Source organism: Myxocyprinus asiaticus, chromosome 7 (genome assembly GCF_019703515.2).
Source record: "Myxocyprinus asiaticus isolate MX2 ecotype Aquarium Trade chromosome 7, UBuf_Myxa_2, whole genome shotgun sequence".
NCBI classification, from domain to species: Eukaryota; Metazoa; Chordata; class Actinopteri; order Cypriniformes; family Catostomidae; genus Myxocyprinus; species Myxocyprinus asiaticus.
In genome coordinates, this window is record NC_059350.1 from 252,619 (window position 1) to 268,170 (window position 15,552).

General features: G+C 42.1%; 1 protein-coding gene and 1 pseudogene across 1 annotated transcript; one reads left to right on the forward strand and one right to left on the reverse strand.

Annotated features, from left to right (window-relative positions):
* LOC127443597 (integrin alpha-M-like) overlaps positions 1 to 2,583 on the forward strand; it is a 31,331-nt pseudogene extending 28,748 nt beyond the window's left edge.
* On the reverse strand, positions 2,578 to 14,670 carry LOC127443600 (transcription factor Sp6-like). Its single transcript, XM_051702274.1, has 2 exons — positions 14,598 to 14,670; positions 2,578 to 3,860 (listed from the first exon to the last, which is right to left on the reverse strand). The coding sequence occupies exon 2, from the start codon at positions 3,774 to 3,776 to the stop codon at positions 2,937 to 2,939; it is 840 nt and encodes a 279-aa protein (XP_051558234.1). The 5' UTR covers positions 3,777 to 3,860; positions 14,598 to 14,670; the 3' UTR covers positions 2,578 to 2,936.
* Between the last annotated feature and the right edge of the window lie 882 nt (positions 14,671 to 15,552).

The window sequence follows — 15,552 nt, forward strand, 5'->3', positions numbered from 1 at the left end:
CAATCACCTCACAACATACATCATCAGACAGGCACCAGTCCAATCAAATTCTCAAACCAATCTGTGTGTGTGTGTGTGCAGTGTGGCTTTTTTAAGCGGAAGCGTCCTTATGAGTTTCCTGAAGAAGAGTGTGAAACTGTGTCTTTGGTGGAGAAACCAAAAGCTGCTTCTTTAATGGAAAAGAACGGAACGATTGAGAGCGGAGACAAAGAGAGTGGTTTGATGCCGGAGAAAGAGAACGGAGGAACTGAAAAGGACAGCGGCATCAGTCCAGATCCTCCAAACACCGAGTAAAAATGAAATCTGTCTCGCTGTTTTCAAAGAAATATTATCAACGTTATAAAAGTTTAATAGAAAGCAAATGAAAGTTAAACCATGGTTAATTTATTGTGAACAAATACTATCTCAGAAAAAAATCCTTTCCCTGTCCTCTAAGGGGACATAGTGTTGGGAAAAAATAATCCATGCATTTGCATTCCCTTTCAAAGTTTTAAGTTCTCTCGCAACTTGTGTTCTTGCCCCTATATGCTGTCATATATACATTTCCGCACTTGAATGCTCTGATATTGTATTTACGAGAGATATGTCAATGTGCACTAAAGCATTACATTTGAATTAGACCATCACATTGAATGTATTATTAACTGTGTGGTCTTTGGTCATTTTTACTACGGATGTGCGCAGTGAGCTATGAGCCTAAATAATATAAAAATCTTCAAATGATAAAATCAGTCACATTAAAGTCAAACAAAAACAATCAAACTATCACTTCCTTAAACATAGTGTTCTTAACCAATGGAAAATATGTCATTTAAGTGCTAAGCCTGATATGAGCTCTGTCTGGGCAAAGGGTCACACAACGGTCAAACGGTGCGTCTATATAGAAAAACAATTGAAAAACAGTGCACACACACAAAAACATGCATGAACAGCCCATAACTCGACATATAGGTCAAAAATAGGTCTCTAAACCGGCCTGAGTCCTGACGGTTTGGCATGGAAACCTCTATCGCATGTGTAGTATAACCGAATAGTGATTTTGGTATTCAAATACATGCATGTTGAACAGTTAAACAAATAATGACTATCCATGTATATCCCTAATTTAAATTTTTTATTATCACTCTTTTCATTGCGCTCACTTTCTCTTCTTGTTGAATGAGATTAAATCGCAATAGCTGAAATAGTGCTGTAATGCAGTTTCTTGTAAAACAATGCGAAATGTATTTGCGAGAGAGCACAAAGTTTCTTACGGGAACACAGAAGGTTTGTAAGAGAATGCAAAAATATCATTTTCCTCCCTACTCATTTTTTTCCCATCACCATTCCCCTTAGCTCATGTCGGAATTACCATAATTATGAGATTCATACTTGTAAAAAACTTTTCACAAGTTGTATACTCTGAATTCTATGAAAGCTCCGACCAGGCAATCGTGACGGTGAGTGTGTGTGTGTGTGAGTGTGTGTGTGTGAGTGTGTGTGTGTGAGTGTGTGTGTGTGTGTGTGTGTGTGTGAGTGTGTGTGTGTGAGTGTGTGTGTGTGAGTGTGTGTGTGTGAGTGTGTGTGTGTGTGTGAGTGTGTGTGTGTGTGTGAGTGTGTGTGTGTGTGAGAGTGTGTGTGTGTGAGTGTGTGAGTGTGTGTGTGTGTGTGTGTGTGTGTGTGTGTGTGTGTGTGTGTGTGTGTGTGTGTGTGTGAGTGTGTGAGTGTGTGTGAGTGTGTGAGTGTGTGTGAGTGTGTGTGTGTGTGTGAGTGTGTGAGTGTTTGTGAGTGTGTGAGTGTGTGTGAGTGTGTGTGAGTGTGTGTGTGTGTGTGTGTTAGTGTGTGTGAGTGTGTGTGAGTGTGTGTGAGTGTGTGTGTGTGTGTGTGTTTGTGAGTGTGTGAGTGTGAGTGTGTGAGTGTGAGTGTGTGTTTGTGCATGTGTGTGTGTGAGTGTGTTTGTGAGTGTGTGTGTGTGAGAGTGTGAGTGCGTGTGTGTGTGTGTGTGTGTGTGTGTGTGTGGGCAGGTTTAAGTGGTTTACGAGGACTTTTTTTAGGTTATAAACTTGTAATTACAAGTGTATTTTGCTGTAAATGTGGTTTATGAGGATATTTCTAGTGTCCCCATAATTCAAATCATTTAAATAACATACTAAATGATGTTTTATTGAAAATGTAAAAATACAGAAAGTTTTTTGTGAGGGTTAGGTTTAGGGGTAGGGTTAGGGTTAGGGGATAGAATCTATAGTTTGTACAGTATAAAAATCATTATGTCTATGGAGAGTCCTCATAATGATAGCTGCACCAACATGTGCGTGTGTGAGTGTGTGTGTGAGTGTGTGTGTTTTCAAAAAAATGCCCTAATAAAAAATATGAATATTTGATTATTTTTAACTTTTTTTAAGCTGGAATTTCTTTTTAAATATTACTCGTTTACTAAAGTTACATCAGTATTACTCATTTTTTAATCCATGTATTTTCTTTCATTTAAGATGATTCTGTGTTGAATTTTGTAACAAACCCTCACACTGAAAATTGGGGTGAATTTTAAAAAGTTGATGAGTTATTCATAACATCAATAAATCAGTGTAATGAATGTGAACATAATGATCAGTCTGTTTATTGTTAGAGTTCTTATTGCAGTATCACGAGACATACAGAATATGAAACATTAGTTACAAAAATGCATTATATTCATTACTAAATCAAACTCAATCTAGAGATTACAATGACATAATACACAGCGAAACACATTATCTTTAAGTTAAACAACAGCGAATATAAAACACCAAAATGTACAATGTTAAATATTATTATAAAAGCATGTGTTGGATACTGATCACACCTGTTGTTTTCACTACAGATGTGAATTCATTACAATCCCTCATTTATTCTTCTGTTCTCTGGAGGCGTTTGTTTATTGGCTGTATGATTCAGTGGTAACGAGCGTTTGCTATCAGTTAGCTGTTCAGCGTCACTGTGTCATCTTCGTAATTTTCTGATTCTGTCTTCACTTTGAGCAATGACGTGCTGCTGGCACCACTTCCTGTCGCAGGTACCGGCGTCGCCGTGCAAGTCTCTTCGGTGGCTTGGCCCGATGACTCATGTACGCGTGCGTGTTTAGCGAGGTGGTCTGCTCGCAGGAATACCCGTGGACATGAGCTGCAGCTGAAGCGTTTGGCACCGGTGTGCGTCTGCAGGTGGCGCTGCAGCTCATCCGAGCGGGTAAAGCGTTTCCCACAGAACAGCCAGTTGCAGACAAAAGGTCGGTCGCCGCTGTGCCAGCGCAGGTGTGCTTTGAGGTGCGACGTCTTCACATAGGCTTTTCCGCAGCCGGGGATGTGGCAGTTGTGCAGGTGCTTGCGTTTGCCGTCAGTTCCCAGAGATTCGGCACTCAGGCAGTTGGGACAGCGACATGACGCCTGACCTGGAGCACGGCTACCTGTGCGACGCTGAGATTTGGATCGTGCAGATGTGCTCACGGTATCCTGTTGCTCCTCACACAAGTATGATGGAGACACTTGCGGCAGCAGATCCTGTGTCAGGGGCTCCATCTTAAAGCCTTCGGGTGGGTAGTGCAAGGCGGAGTGGGCAGAGCTAGATGGAGGCAGGCAGCATATCTGAGGGTCGGGGCCGTAAGAGCTCATGGACCCACCCTGCCCCACCCCCACACCCAGCCCTGCCCCCTGCAGGTCCATCCAACTGCCTGCGGCTCCAGTGTGCACGTCCCACCATCCGGACACACCCATCTCCTCCTGCGGCGGTCCAGCGCGTAACCAGGGATCATACGGGTGCGCCATGATGTGTGTGTGTGTGTGTGTACAAGCAGAGAGTGACTGTATCACCACATGACTGTCATCGGAATCTGATATCACTGACTGAACCTGTGGAAGCAAAGCAAACATAAAAACATTACAGTCAGTAAACCACACACGCTCACACACACACACACACTCACACACAAACACACATACACACACACATTTACGCACACACCACATATACACACACTCACAAACACACACAAACACACATATACACACACACGCACACATACACATTCGCACACAAACACACACACACTCACACACAAACACACACACACACTTACGCACACACAAACACACACACGTACATACACTCACACACAAACACACACACACATACACACTCACTCAGATATATGAACACGTTTTTGATTTTTCAGCCAAATGTGGATTATAAAATAGTGTCACTCTGTTTTTCTCTGCATCTGATGAAAGTTGAGTCAAACCCGTGTCACAGGACAGATCACAGAGTCTAAAGCACAAAGTATGTTTAGTATTTTACATCGTCAGCAGGATATGTGAGCACTGTACACATCTGGTCTGTTTCTTCTAACTGCATGTTCTCTGTTATGCACAGCCTGCACATGCACCTGAAATTGTTTGCAGTAATGAGTGTGTCCACAAGGTGGCAACACTCACCGTTGGGTTGTTAATTTCATGAAGAATTGTAAAAGACGATGTAAACCCCGGAGGTCTGGAAATACCTGCATTTGTATAACTGCAGTCTGAAGGACTATAAAGACATCTTTATGGATCTAAACTCCTGAACTGAAATAGTCCAGTATCTCATAGCTGTCGTAGTGTGCATGTGTTAATCACCTGTTTATATGCACACAGTCAAATGGTATAGTATACTTTGAAAAGTCTGAGCGTTCGACTGTATGCATATGCTATCTTTTGTGTAAAAAACAAACTATACTTTGGACTTAAAATAATATTCCATGTTCAATACAATTTTAGCACAATCGACTCAAACAAAGCACAAATGTGTTCCAGTGAGACACTTACAATGGAAGTCAATGGGGTCTATCTGCAAATATTAATTATTCAAACCCCCAAGACAGTAAGGATTTACAAAGGTAAGCTTTTCTGATGACCCAGAATTTGTAAACTTTACATCTATATCAGTTGAGTGACACATTCAGAGTCATAGTGTGAATATATAACCTAATATTTCTAAATTGCAGGATTTTTTAAAATACAGCCATGTCATAATTATTAAACCCCTATTGCATGTAGCTGTTTCTTAAATATGTACTTAAAAATTAAGTCATCAATCTGCAATGGCACTTATTTAAGTTTTCAAATTTAAGTTTAGTGTTGTAAGCAAAAATTTATTTCTATGCAAAAAATGCATTTAAAAATAATCTGTCTCAAAAGCTAATAGAGGAGATTATTTCATTACACAAGAAAGATCATGGCTAAAAGGACATTTACAAGGCACTTCAATTTCCAATAGACAAAGCTGGCAGCACCATTCATACATTTTTTAAATATGGTACAACGGCAACCTTCTTGGGGTGTGGAAGAAAGCAAAACTTCACCAAATGTTGAACTGAATATTCAAGAAGTAATTAGGAAAGACCTGTGGAGTCCTGGAAGAAGGTTTTATAGACCTATGACACTAAACTGAAAATGAGTTTTAGACCCATGGGTCAGCAGTACGTCTGGAGTAAGATGACAAGAATGACACCATCCCCACAGTCGAGCATGGAGGTGGGTCAGTCCTGTTATGGGGGTGTTTTGTGGCTGCAGGAAACGGCTATCCTGACTATGTGACTGATACCATGGTTTCTTTCAGGTATCAGGCCATTTTGGCATGAAAAATGTGATGCCTTCAGTGTGTAAATTGAAGCTCGGTGATCACTGGACTTTCCAGCAAGACAATAACACCAAGGATACATCCAAGTTGTCCAAAATCTGGTTCAGGGATAGGTCATGGAATGTCCTTAAATGGCCCTTTCAGTCCATCATTAAAATCCCATTGCAAACCTTTGTTGGGATTTCAAGGAAGCAGTGGCAGCACAGAAACCAAAGAATGTCAGTGAGCTGGAAGCTTTTGCTCATGAGAAATGTGTAACTCAAGATGAACTCACGTGGACTCAAGATGGCGCAGAGTATGGCTGCTGCGTTGCGAGCTCCGACACAACATTGTAGTGTTTTGTTTGTTTTGTTTACAATTCTTATGTTTTTTTGTCTTGGATGTTGTCTGCCTTATTGTCTATGACAGACAAACACTTTTGGACATTGGTTCTGCAATTACACACCGTAAACCAGACTTCAAATTCCTTAATGCCGACCCTTTGTTTACAAACACACCAGCGGAGCCCTTTGTCTGGGCAGCCCGGCCGCGAAAACACAAAAGGAAAAGGGGAAACAGAGTCGGCAAATGTTCAGTCTCTGGACAACAAGCTCTGTGAGCTGAGAGCGCAGATTTCTTTCCAACGAGAGACGAGGGACTGCTGCGTTATCTGCCTTACGGAAACTTGGATGTCTGCTGAGATTCCAGATTCAGCCATTGAACCCGCAGGGTTCTCCGTGCATCGAGCGGATCACGCAGACTGGGAGATGTTCCGGTCCACCTCTGATGACGACATCGAGCTTTACGTGAAACGTGTTTCATCAGAAAGTGCGTAGAGAATGTCGTTCCGACCAGAACAATATGGATCTACCTGAACCAGAAACCTTGGATTAATAGCGACGTTCGCGCATCAAGTGCTGCGCGGACCTCCGCTTTTAATTCCGGGAACGCGGAGGAGCATAAACAAGCCAGTTATGCCCTCCGAAAAACTATCAGAACAGCAAAATGTCAGTACAGGAACAAGATTGAAGGACAGTACAACACCACTAACTCTAGAAGCATGTGGCAGGGAATTAATATCATCACGGACTTTAAAGAGAATAAAATCTCCGCCGTGAACACCGCTGCCTCTCTCCCGGATGAGCTAAATACTTTTTATGCTCGTTTCGAGGGAAATAACACCGCCCTGGTGGAGAGAGCTCTCGCAGTCGAAGCTACAGAGGTTAGTTCACTCTCCATCTCTGTAGCGGATGTAACCCGATCCTTCCGACGGGTGAATATCCGCAAAGCCGCGGGTCCAGATGGCATTCCGGGCCGCGTCATCAGAGTGTGCGAGAACCAACTGGCTGGTGTTTTTACGGACACTTTCCCTCTCTTTGTCTGTAGTCCCCACATGCTTTAAACATCCACCATTGTGCCTGTTCCAAAGCAATCCAAAATCACTTGCTTAAATGACTGGTGTCCTGTTGCTCTGATCCCCATCATCAGCAAATGCTTTGAGAGACTAATCGGAGATTACATCTGCTCTGTGCTGCCTCCCTCACTGGACCCATTGCAGTTTGCTTACCGCAACAACCGCTCCACTGATGATGCCATTGCATCTACAATACACACTGCTCTCTCCCACCTGGAAAAAAAGAACACTTATGTGAGAATGTTGTTTGTAGACTACAGCTCAGCATTCAACACCATAGTGCCATCCAAGCTTGATGAGAAATTCCGGGCTCTGGGCTTAAACGGCTCGCTCTGCAGCTGGACTTTCTGTCAAGCAGACGCCAGGTGGTTAGAATGGGCAGCAACATCTCCTCATCACTGACCCTCAACACTAGAGCCCCGCAGGGCTGTGTTCTCAGTCCACTCCTGTATTCCCTGTACACACATGACTGTGTGGCAACACACAGCTCCAATGCCATCATTGAGTTTGCTGATGATACGACGGTGGTAGGTCTGATCACTGACAATGATGAAACAGCCTACAGAGAGGAGGTGCACACTCTGACACACTGGTGTTAGGAGCACAACCTCTCCCTCAATGTCAGTAAGACAAAGGAGCTTGTGGTGGACTTCAGGAGAAGAGATGGAGAACACAGTCCCATCATCATCAATGGAGCACCAGTGGAGAGAGTCAGCAGCTTCAAGTTCCTGGGTGTCCACATCACTGAGGAACTCACATGGTCCATCCACACTGAAGCTGTTGTGAAGAAGGCTCATCAGCGCCTCTTCTTCCTGAGACGGCTGAGGAAGTTTAGAATGACCCGCCACATCCTCACCCGGTTCTACACCTGCACTGTAGAGAGCATCCTGACTGGCTGCATCTCCGCCTGGTACGGCAATAGCACCGCCCACAACCGCAAAGCACTGCAAAGGGTGGTGCGAACTGCCAGACACATCATCGGAGGTGAGCTTCCCTCCCTCCAGGACATATATACCAGGCGGTGTGTGAAAAAAGCTCGAAGGATCATCAGAGACTCCAGCCACCCGGGCCATGGGCTGCTCTCACTGCTACCATCAGGCAGGCGGTATCGCAGCACCAGGACCCGCACCAGCCGACTTCATGATAGCTTCTTCCCCCATGCAGTCAGACTTCTGAACTCTTGATCTCCCATGATCAAAATACATCAGCACTCTACTTTATTACTCTTATATCTCACACCGGACTGTCATAAATTATATTATTATTATATTATATTCTCTCTTAACAACTGACTATCAACCGACAGCCTGAATGTCAATACAGTACAATACAACATACTGTACATTTTATATATACTATATATACTTTTTTATTGTATAATGTGTATCTATATTGTGTGTATTGTATACTGTACATTGTATGTTATTATTTGTATATTGTGTTAGGTTAGGTGTAATTATGTGTATATTAGATTTTAAATTGTGTTGTGTTAATTTGATGTTTATTGTAGATTGGTATATGTCCCATCACTGTCACGACTACTATGTTGCTCGGAACTGCACCCAACAGTCAGGAACTGTGACAGTCGCAATATCCACCACCCTATGGTACACCGTCGACATTCACGGGAGGATGCATATATAAATGCGTTCAGCAGGAGACACTGATGTAAACATGGAGACGGTGTGCATAAGCGAAACCCATTCGTGTAGCACATGGTAATAGAGCCCAGCAAAATGGTAAGCCCCGGGGCCCCAGAGTCCCTTAAAGTGTCCCTGGAAACCAATAGTAATCATAGTGTTGCAAATCAGCAAGAGAAGGTAGAAAAACAAAGTTTAAAAATACTGTCTGAAGAAAAAAGTCTGGGCATTTACGATGCTGTTTGCAAATGGATAATGATGCTTTTGGTTTGGTACACAGTGTTTTATCAGTCTATCTGAAAACCAAGTACTGTTAACAAGATACAGTGAGTGCTATTCAGGTGGACAGACATAAATTTGATCAAATTAACAGTTATATACATTAGTATAAGTTACCTGAATAACATTTCAACTGGTTTCTCTGAACACAACTAACAGTCATGTCAGTCTTTGTCATTCTGAAGGTCTTGTCTATTCTCAGAGTCACAAAATTGAATACCCCCTAAATCAAGGACATTCTAAAAGAGATAAATATATATATATATATATATATATATATATATATATATATATATATATATATATATATATATACTGTCAAACAAGAAAATGCACACAACTGTATTCTACTATTAACCTACATTATGATCGTAAATACAAATACAGATTCAAAACTGGTAGAATCACTGAGGTAATGGGGTAAAATGAGCCACTGCATGCTCTGTGAATGTTTACTTGTAAAATCATTCGCACTAATTAAAATGTATTAGCACACAGAGGTCAAAATCTTTATAGCTTTATTTTTTTATTCATTATTATTTTTATTATTTACTACTACAATTTACCACTACTACCTGCAATGTTTTATACAATGTCATATTTTAATAATTTGTATTATTACTATAAATATTCAGGCTGTATGTGTTTCACCGCTGAAATATGGGACAAGATTTCAGACTTGTGTTCATTTTCTTTGTTGGGACGCTCCTCGAAGGCAGAAATGAAACGTATGGGTTTAAATTTGTCATCGCTTATCATGATTTTCAATGGCAAATGCGAACAAAACAGTTGCACTGTACAGCCCTGCTAATTACACACTTAACTAAATAACTTTAGTGACATATTTGCTGTTAATTTTATAAAAAGATTTCATTGTATGGAAAAATCTGTATAAATCTAGTGATTTAGAACTTATTTTTGTCCAAGATGTTTGACGTGCAGCTCAAGTGACATGAGGAAATGACACTAGTGCAATAAATAAAAAATAATTTCAAATAAAATTGGACTTTTGAGCACAAAACAGAATGCAAACTTTTACTAAGTCTTAGTTCTTTTTATATATATATACACACACAAACACACACTGGCGGCCAAAAGTTTGGAATAATGTACAGATTTTGCTCTTATGGAAAGAACTTGGTACTTTTATTCACCAAAGTGGCATTCAATTGATTACAATGTATAGTCAGGACATTACAGTTTTTCTCAACTGCTTAAACACTATAACCAAGCTTTTGAACTAAATTTTCAAAACCATAACGTCATTTATCAAAAAGCACACCCATTTCCCTAAACTATAAACACTATTCCCCTGTTTTGACACATGAGTCAGATTTGTTGAACTGTCACTGCAAAACTCTACACACAAATCCCTTCATTTCTCATTGCCTTCACCATGTGGTCATTTAGAAAGCACTAGCATTCAATATTGTTCACTCAAGTCAGCACAACTTGAGCTCAATTAGCACACAATTACCCAGGTGGAAACACTAAGAGTCAAAATTGATCACACACCAATCAGAACCTTCAATAGATGGATAAAAGGGCCCAAGTCAGTTCATTCAGTTTTGGAACAATGGATCCAGAGAGACGTGAAGGAAGAGGTCGAGGACACCTGAGACGAGGAGGCGGAGGAAGAGCAGTACGGAGTGGAGGAAGAGGTGAAGGAAGAGTAGAGAGAGGAGGAAGAGGTGGAGGAGGAGGAGGAGGACGACGATGACAAGGAAGAGGAGGAGGAGGTGGAGGAGGATGAGTGGGAGGTGGAGGAGGAGTAGGGAGAGGAGGAAGAGGTGGAGGAGGAGGATGACGACGACAAGGAGGAGGAGGTGGAGGAGGAAGAGTGGGAGGTGGAGGAGGAGTAGGGAGAGGAGGAAGAGGTGGAGGAGGAGGAGGAGGATGACGACGACAAGGAAGAGGAGGAGGAGGAGTAGGGAGAGGAGGAAGAGGAGGAAGAGTGGGAGGTAGAGGAGGAGGTGGAGGAGGAGTAGAGAGAGGAGGAAGATGTGGAGGAGGTGGAGAAGAGGAGGAGGAGGAGGAGGAGGACGAAGACGAAGAGGAAGGGCAAGAGCAACGAGATAAGCAGTCTCGGATGAAATTCGTGCCACCCTAGTTGACCATGTCCTTGTCCATGGTATGACTATGAGGGAGGCTGGGCAATGAGCACAGCCAAACTTAAGTCGCTTCACCATCGCCTCGATCATAAGAACCTTCAGGGAGGAAAACTGGTAGGTGTAATTCAGATTGCTCTCTACTGTAACTTTTGAGTGCTGTACTCTGTGCTGTTACAACACATACATGTACTGTAGCTGTTGCACTATACTAATAAAAAGAAATGCATCAAATTTTCTCACATATAGAAAGTTTCTGTATGCATCCATTTTGTAAAAAGGATGTGTTACAGTTACAGTAATCAGTACTTCTATTTTTGTAGGACACAGAGACGACCACCTGGTGGAGGCAGGCTAAGGCTTTTGTCGGAGAAGCAAGAGAGGGAGCTGGTAAATATGCTCATTGCCAACAATGTAATCCACCTGCGAGAGATTCAAAGGAGAGTGATTGAAGACAGTCACCAATTTTGAGGGATAAATGCCATCAGCCTCTCCACAATTGATCGCATCCTCCAAAAGCACAGGTTTCGGATGAAACAGGCCTACCGTGTCCCTTTCGAATGAAACTCTGACAGAGTGAAAGACCAACATCTGGAATATGTTCAAGTATGAGTTTTTATATTGTATGAAGTATTGTGTACCGTCACAGTATAGCAGTACAGCAGTTTATACTGTAGCACAAAGTACATATGGTGGTCTGCCATTTGTGCCCTCTTGAACTGTGTTTCTGGGTAGTCACTTACTCTACTGTGTTTCATGTGTTTTGCAGAGAATCTTTAAGACTGAAGGCCGGCCTGTTCCCCATGAACATAAGTGGCCATCGGGCTATTGTGAATGTCCCTGGCCAGCGAGGCAGGTCACTATGTGCATGGCCATCAGCCAACGAGGGCTACTCCACCGCCATGCCATTCTTGGACCCTATAACACTATGCTCCTCCTTGGTTTCCTTCATGGTCTAAGAGAGCGTGTGTTCCAGCTTGACCAGAGGGAGCCAGCACAACCAGAGCAGCCTCACTACGTTGTTGTTTGGGATAACGTCAGCTTCCATCACGCTGCTCTGGTTAGTAATTGGTTTACGAATAACCTGAGGTTTTCCAACATCTTTCTGCCTGCATACTCTTCCTTTCTAAACCTGATAGAGGAGTTTTTTCCAGTATGGCGGTGGAAAGTGTATGACCGAGAACCTCATATCCGTGTTCACCTCCAGGCCATGGAAGAAGCCTGCCTAGACATTTCAGTTGATGCATGCTAGGGTCTGTGCCCGGCCCAGTACATGCGCTAACTAAGAGCCCTGTTCTGGGGTAGGTGCTCCGCATGTGGCGGTTCCCTGTAAGGCTAACCGCATGCGATTATATATCTTCCGCTAATTCGATTCCCTGTTGGCAAACTGCGTCTTCCTTGGGCAGAGCCCCTCTGCCCCAGTCTCCATGCTTGTAGTAACTCCTCCCCCATTGGGCAGGATCTACCTTGAAGACTCTCCACATGGTTGGAAAGACCATGTGATGTATTTTTCCACTTAAATATCCCCCCCCCCCCCCCCTTTGGGCGAGGTGTGGTCTCTGCAGTGTCTTCCCCTTGGGAGGGACACCCCCCGACTAGACCTGGCGGTCCAGTCAGATAATCCCCGTTCTTTTTTAGGGAGTGGAAAAAAAGAAGGGGAAAAGAGGCCACGACTGGGTTAAGCCTGTCTCTATCTTTTGGGTAGTCGACTTGTCCCCAAAAAGGGCCGTTCAACACTCATAAATATGTTGGGGGAGGTTACATGTCAACCTGGTGTGCTGGCTATGAGGCACACAGTAGTCTGCCCACCACACACCGCCAGTTCACGCAACACAGTTCAGCCAATTGTGGCGTTTCGTATAGGGACCCCTAGTGTCACTACATCGACACAACGTCGAGTGAGTGACAGATAGGGAACGTCATGTTTACTTGTGTAACCTCCATTCCCTGATGGAAGGAACAAGACGTTGTGTCCCTCCTGCCACAACGCTGAACTACCCGCTGAAATGGCCGGACCTTATATCAGCTCCTCAGCATAAAACCTGAATGAGTGGTTGCATACCAGCTCCTTTTATACCTGTATGTCCGGGGGAGTGGCATGCAAATACCACTCGCCAATTTTCATTGGCCTTTTATCAAAGACCAGAGGTGTCTCAGGCTCCCAAGAGTGACCCCTAGTGTCACTACATCGACACAACGTCTCGTTCCCTCCATCAGGGAACGGAGGTTACACAAGTAACCATGACGTTAAGCTTCATTTTAGAAACCAAATTCCTTTCAGCTGTGTTTGATATAATGGCAAGTGATTTTCTAGTACCAAATTAGTAATTTAGCATGATTACTCAAGGATAAGGTGTTGGAGTGATGGCTGCTGTCTAGATTTGATCAAAAATGGCTTTCTTCAAATAGTGATGGTGCTGTTGTTTACATCAGTAATGTCCTGACTATACTTTGTGATCAGCTGAATGCCATTTTGGTGAATTAAAGTACCAATTTCCTTCTGAAACAGCAAAATCTACATTATTCCAAACTTTTGGCCACCAGTGTAAATCATGCTGACAACAGCCCTATCTCTCACACACCTGGATGTTCCCACCAACCCAACACACACATAGTAAACGTGTCTAAACGTGATATTGTACACATATCCAAATCGCAGTGTGTGTGTGAGTGTGTAGTGTGTGTGTGTGATTTGTGCAGAAACAGGTTTAACTGTCTGCCAGAACTCACATCTGAAAACAGACAAACAAATGCAGCCTGGCACCAACAAACACACTGTTAAAGTGTTGAGCATCTGCATCATGAATATGAACATGATATCACTAAATGACAGTATGATGTAACTGTAATAAACATCAGCTGTTAACACACCCAACACTTTCACAGTATTAAAGAATCATGAACACTGTATTTATTCACATCAGTAAACACAATACTTTTACAGCATTGATTCATCAGGTCAGTCCAAGTCAGAATCTAAACACACACAGAACATACTGCAGATTTCCACATCACTCATTCACAAAAGTTCTACACATTCCCCTCCCCTTGCACGTTTGTTATAAATATTTTGGCTAATTTGATGATGATAAGAGTGTAGTTCTCTCAGCTCCATTTAACACATTTAACTGTTTATTCTACATCCCGTCTGTCCGAAATTTCCCTCAAAATCAGTGCAGAAAATGTGTAAAAAAAAATGTCTGCAAATTTCATCTGGGCCAAGTGAATGTTCATTTGTACATACATTAATACATTATTTACATTTAAATGTGTTTATGTTAACATGAATCAAAGCGTTATGAGCTCATATGACCAAACAATAATAAACAGTAGTGTATTTATGAATAAACACTAACCAAGATTAATAAATATTGTAAAAAAATAATAATAATTTAAACGTTTCTTCATGATATATTAACTAATGTTTAACATATAAAACCAAAGAATCTGAACTGTTGTGGACAGATCTCACACACAAACACACATTCACACACAAACATACAGATAATTTCTAAATACATTCATGCAGCGTTATTAGAGAGAGAGTTTTACCTGCTCAGCGTCTGTGATGATATGAGCATACACTTCACAAACAGCATGAGTTTATGACAGACACAGCCACGCCTCACACAAACACACTCTCTCTCTCTCTCTCTCTCTCTCTCTCTCTCTCTCTCTCTCTCTCTCTCTCTCTCTCTCTCTCTCTCTCTCTCTCACACACACACACACACAGAGAGACAGACAGACAGATGGAGCTGCTGCTTGAATGTGTTTCAACACGTCAGTCTGAGTCCTCAAGCCACCTGAAAGACAGACAGGAAATCACCCCCACACACACCTGACATATTTTCCCACCACAAACATCACACACACACGTACAGAAGCATGTATCTGTGCTCTCAGGTTTTGAACATACAGTAAATGTGAGAGTTCAGTTCATTTAAGTTCTGCAATACTATCTTAAAATATTAATGATATTTAAATCAGAACTTCTCAATTCAGACCCCCAAAACTGGAATATTTGTTGAATAAGGATGAAAAATGAAGACTGAAGAACACAGAGATGTTTCTCTATGTGTAACATCGAGGATCAGCTCATGTTCAGGATTTAATTTAGCTGTTGTATGTGACTGTATGTACAGAATACTTACAGGAATCAGTTTGTCCTGAACACTGAACACAGCAATTAAAGACCTTGTGAAAAGGTTTGACGAGTACAGCTTCCTTTTCTGTGTTTGATGTATTTCCTATTCAAACAGGAAGTAAGGGCAGGACATATCAAAGAAGTTGTCCCTTTAAACTTGATGACCATATAGCCTTTAATTTAAACCATGAACCATGATTCTTACTTGCTCTATAGAGTGCAACAGTGTCCATCCACTTTTTCAGCTGTCTTGGTTCCAGAAGTATTCTTCCCATAATTTTTTTTTCCATAGAGATTTCATAAACCATAGCAAACAGCTGCGAGGTGAATCACAACATTATAAACTTTGATTTGAAGCAAAAA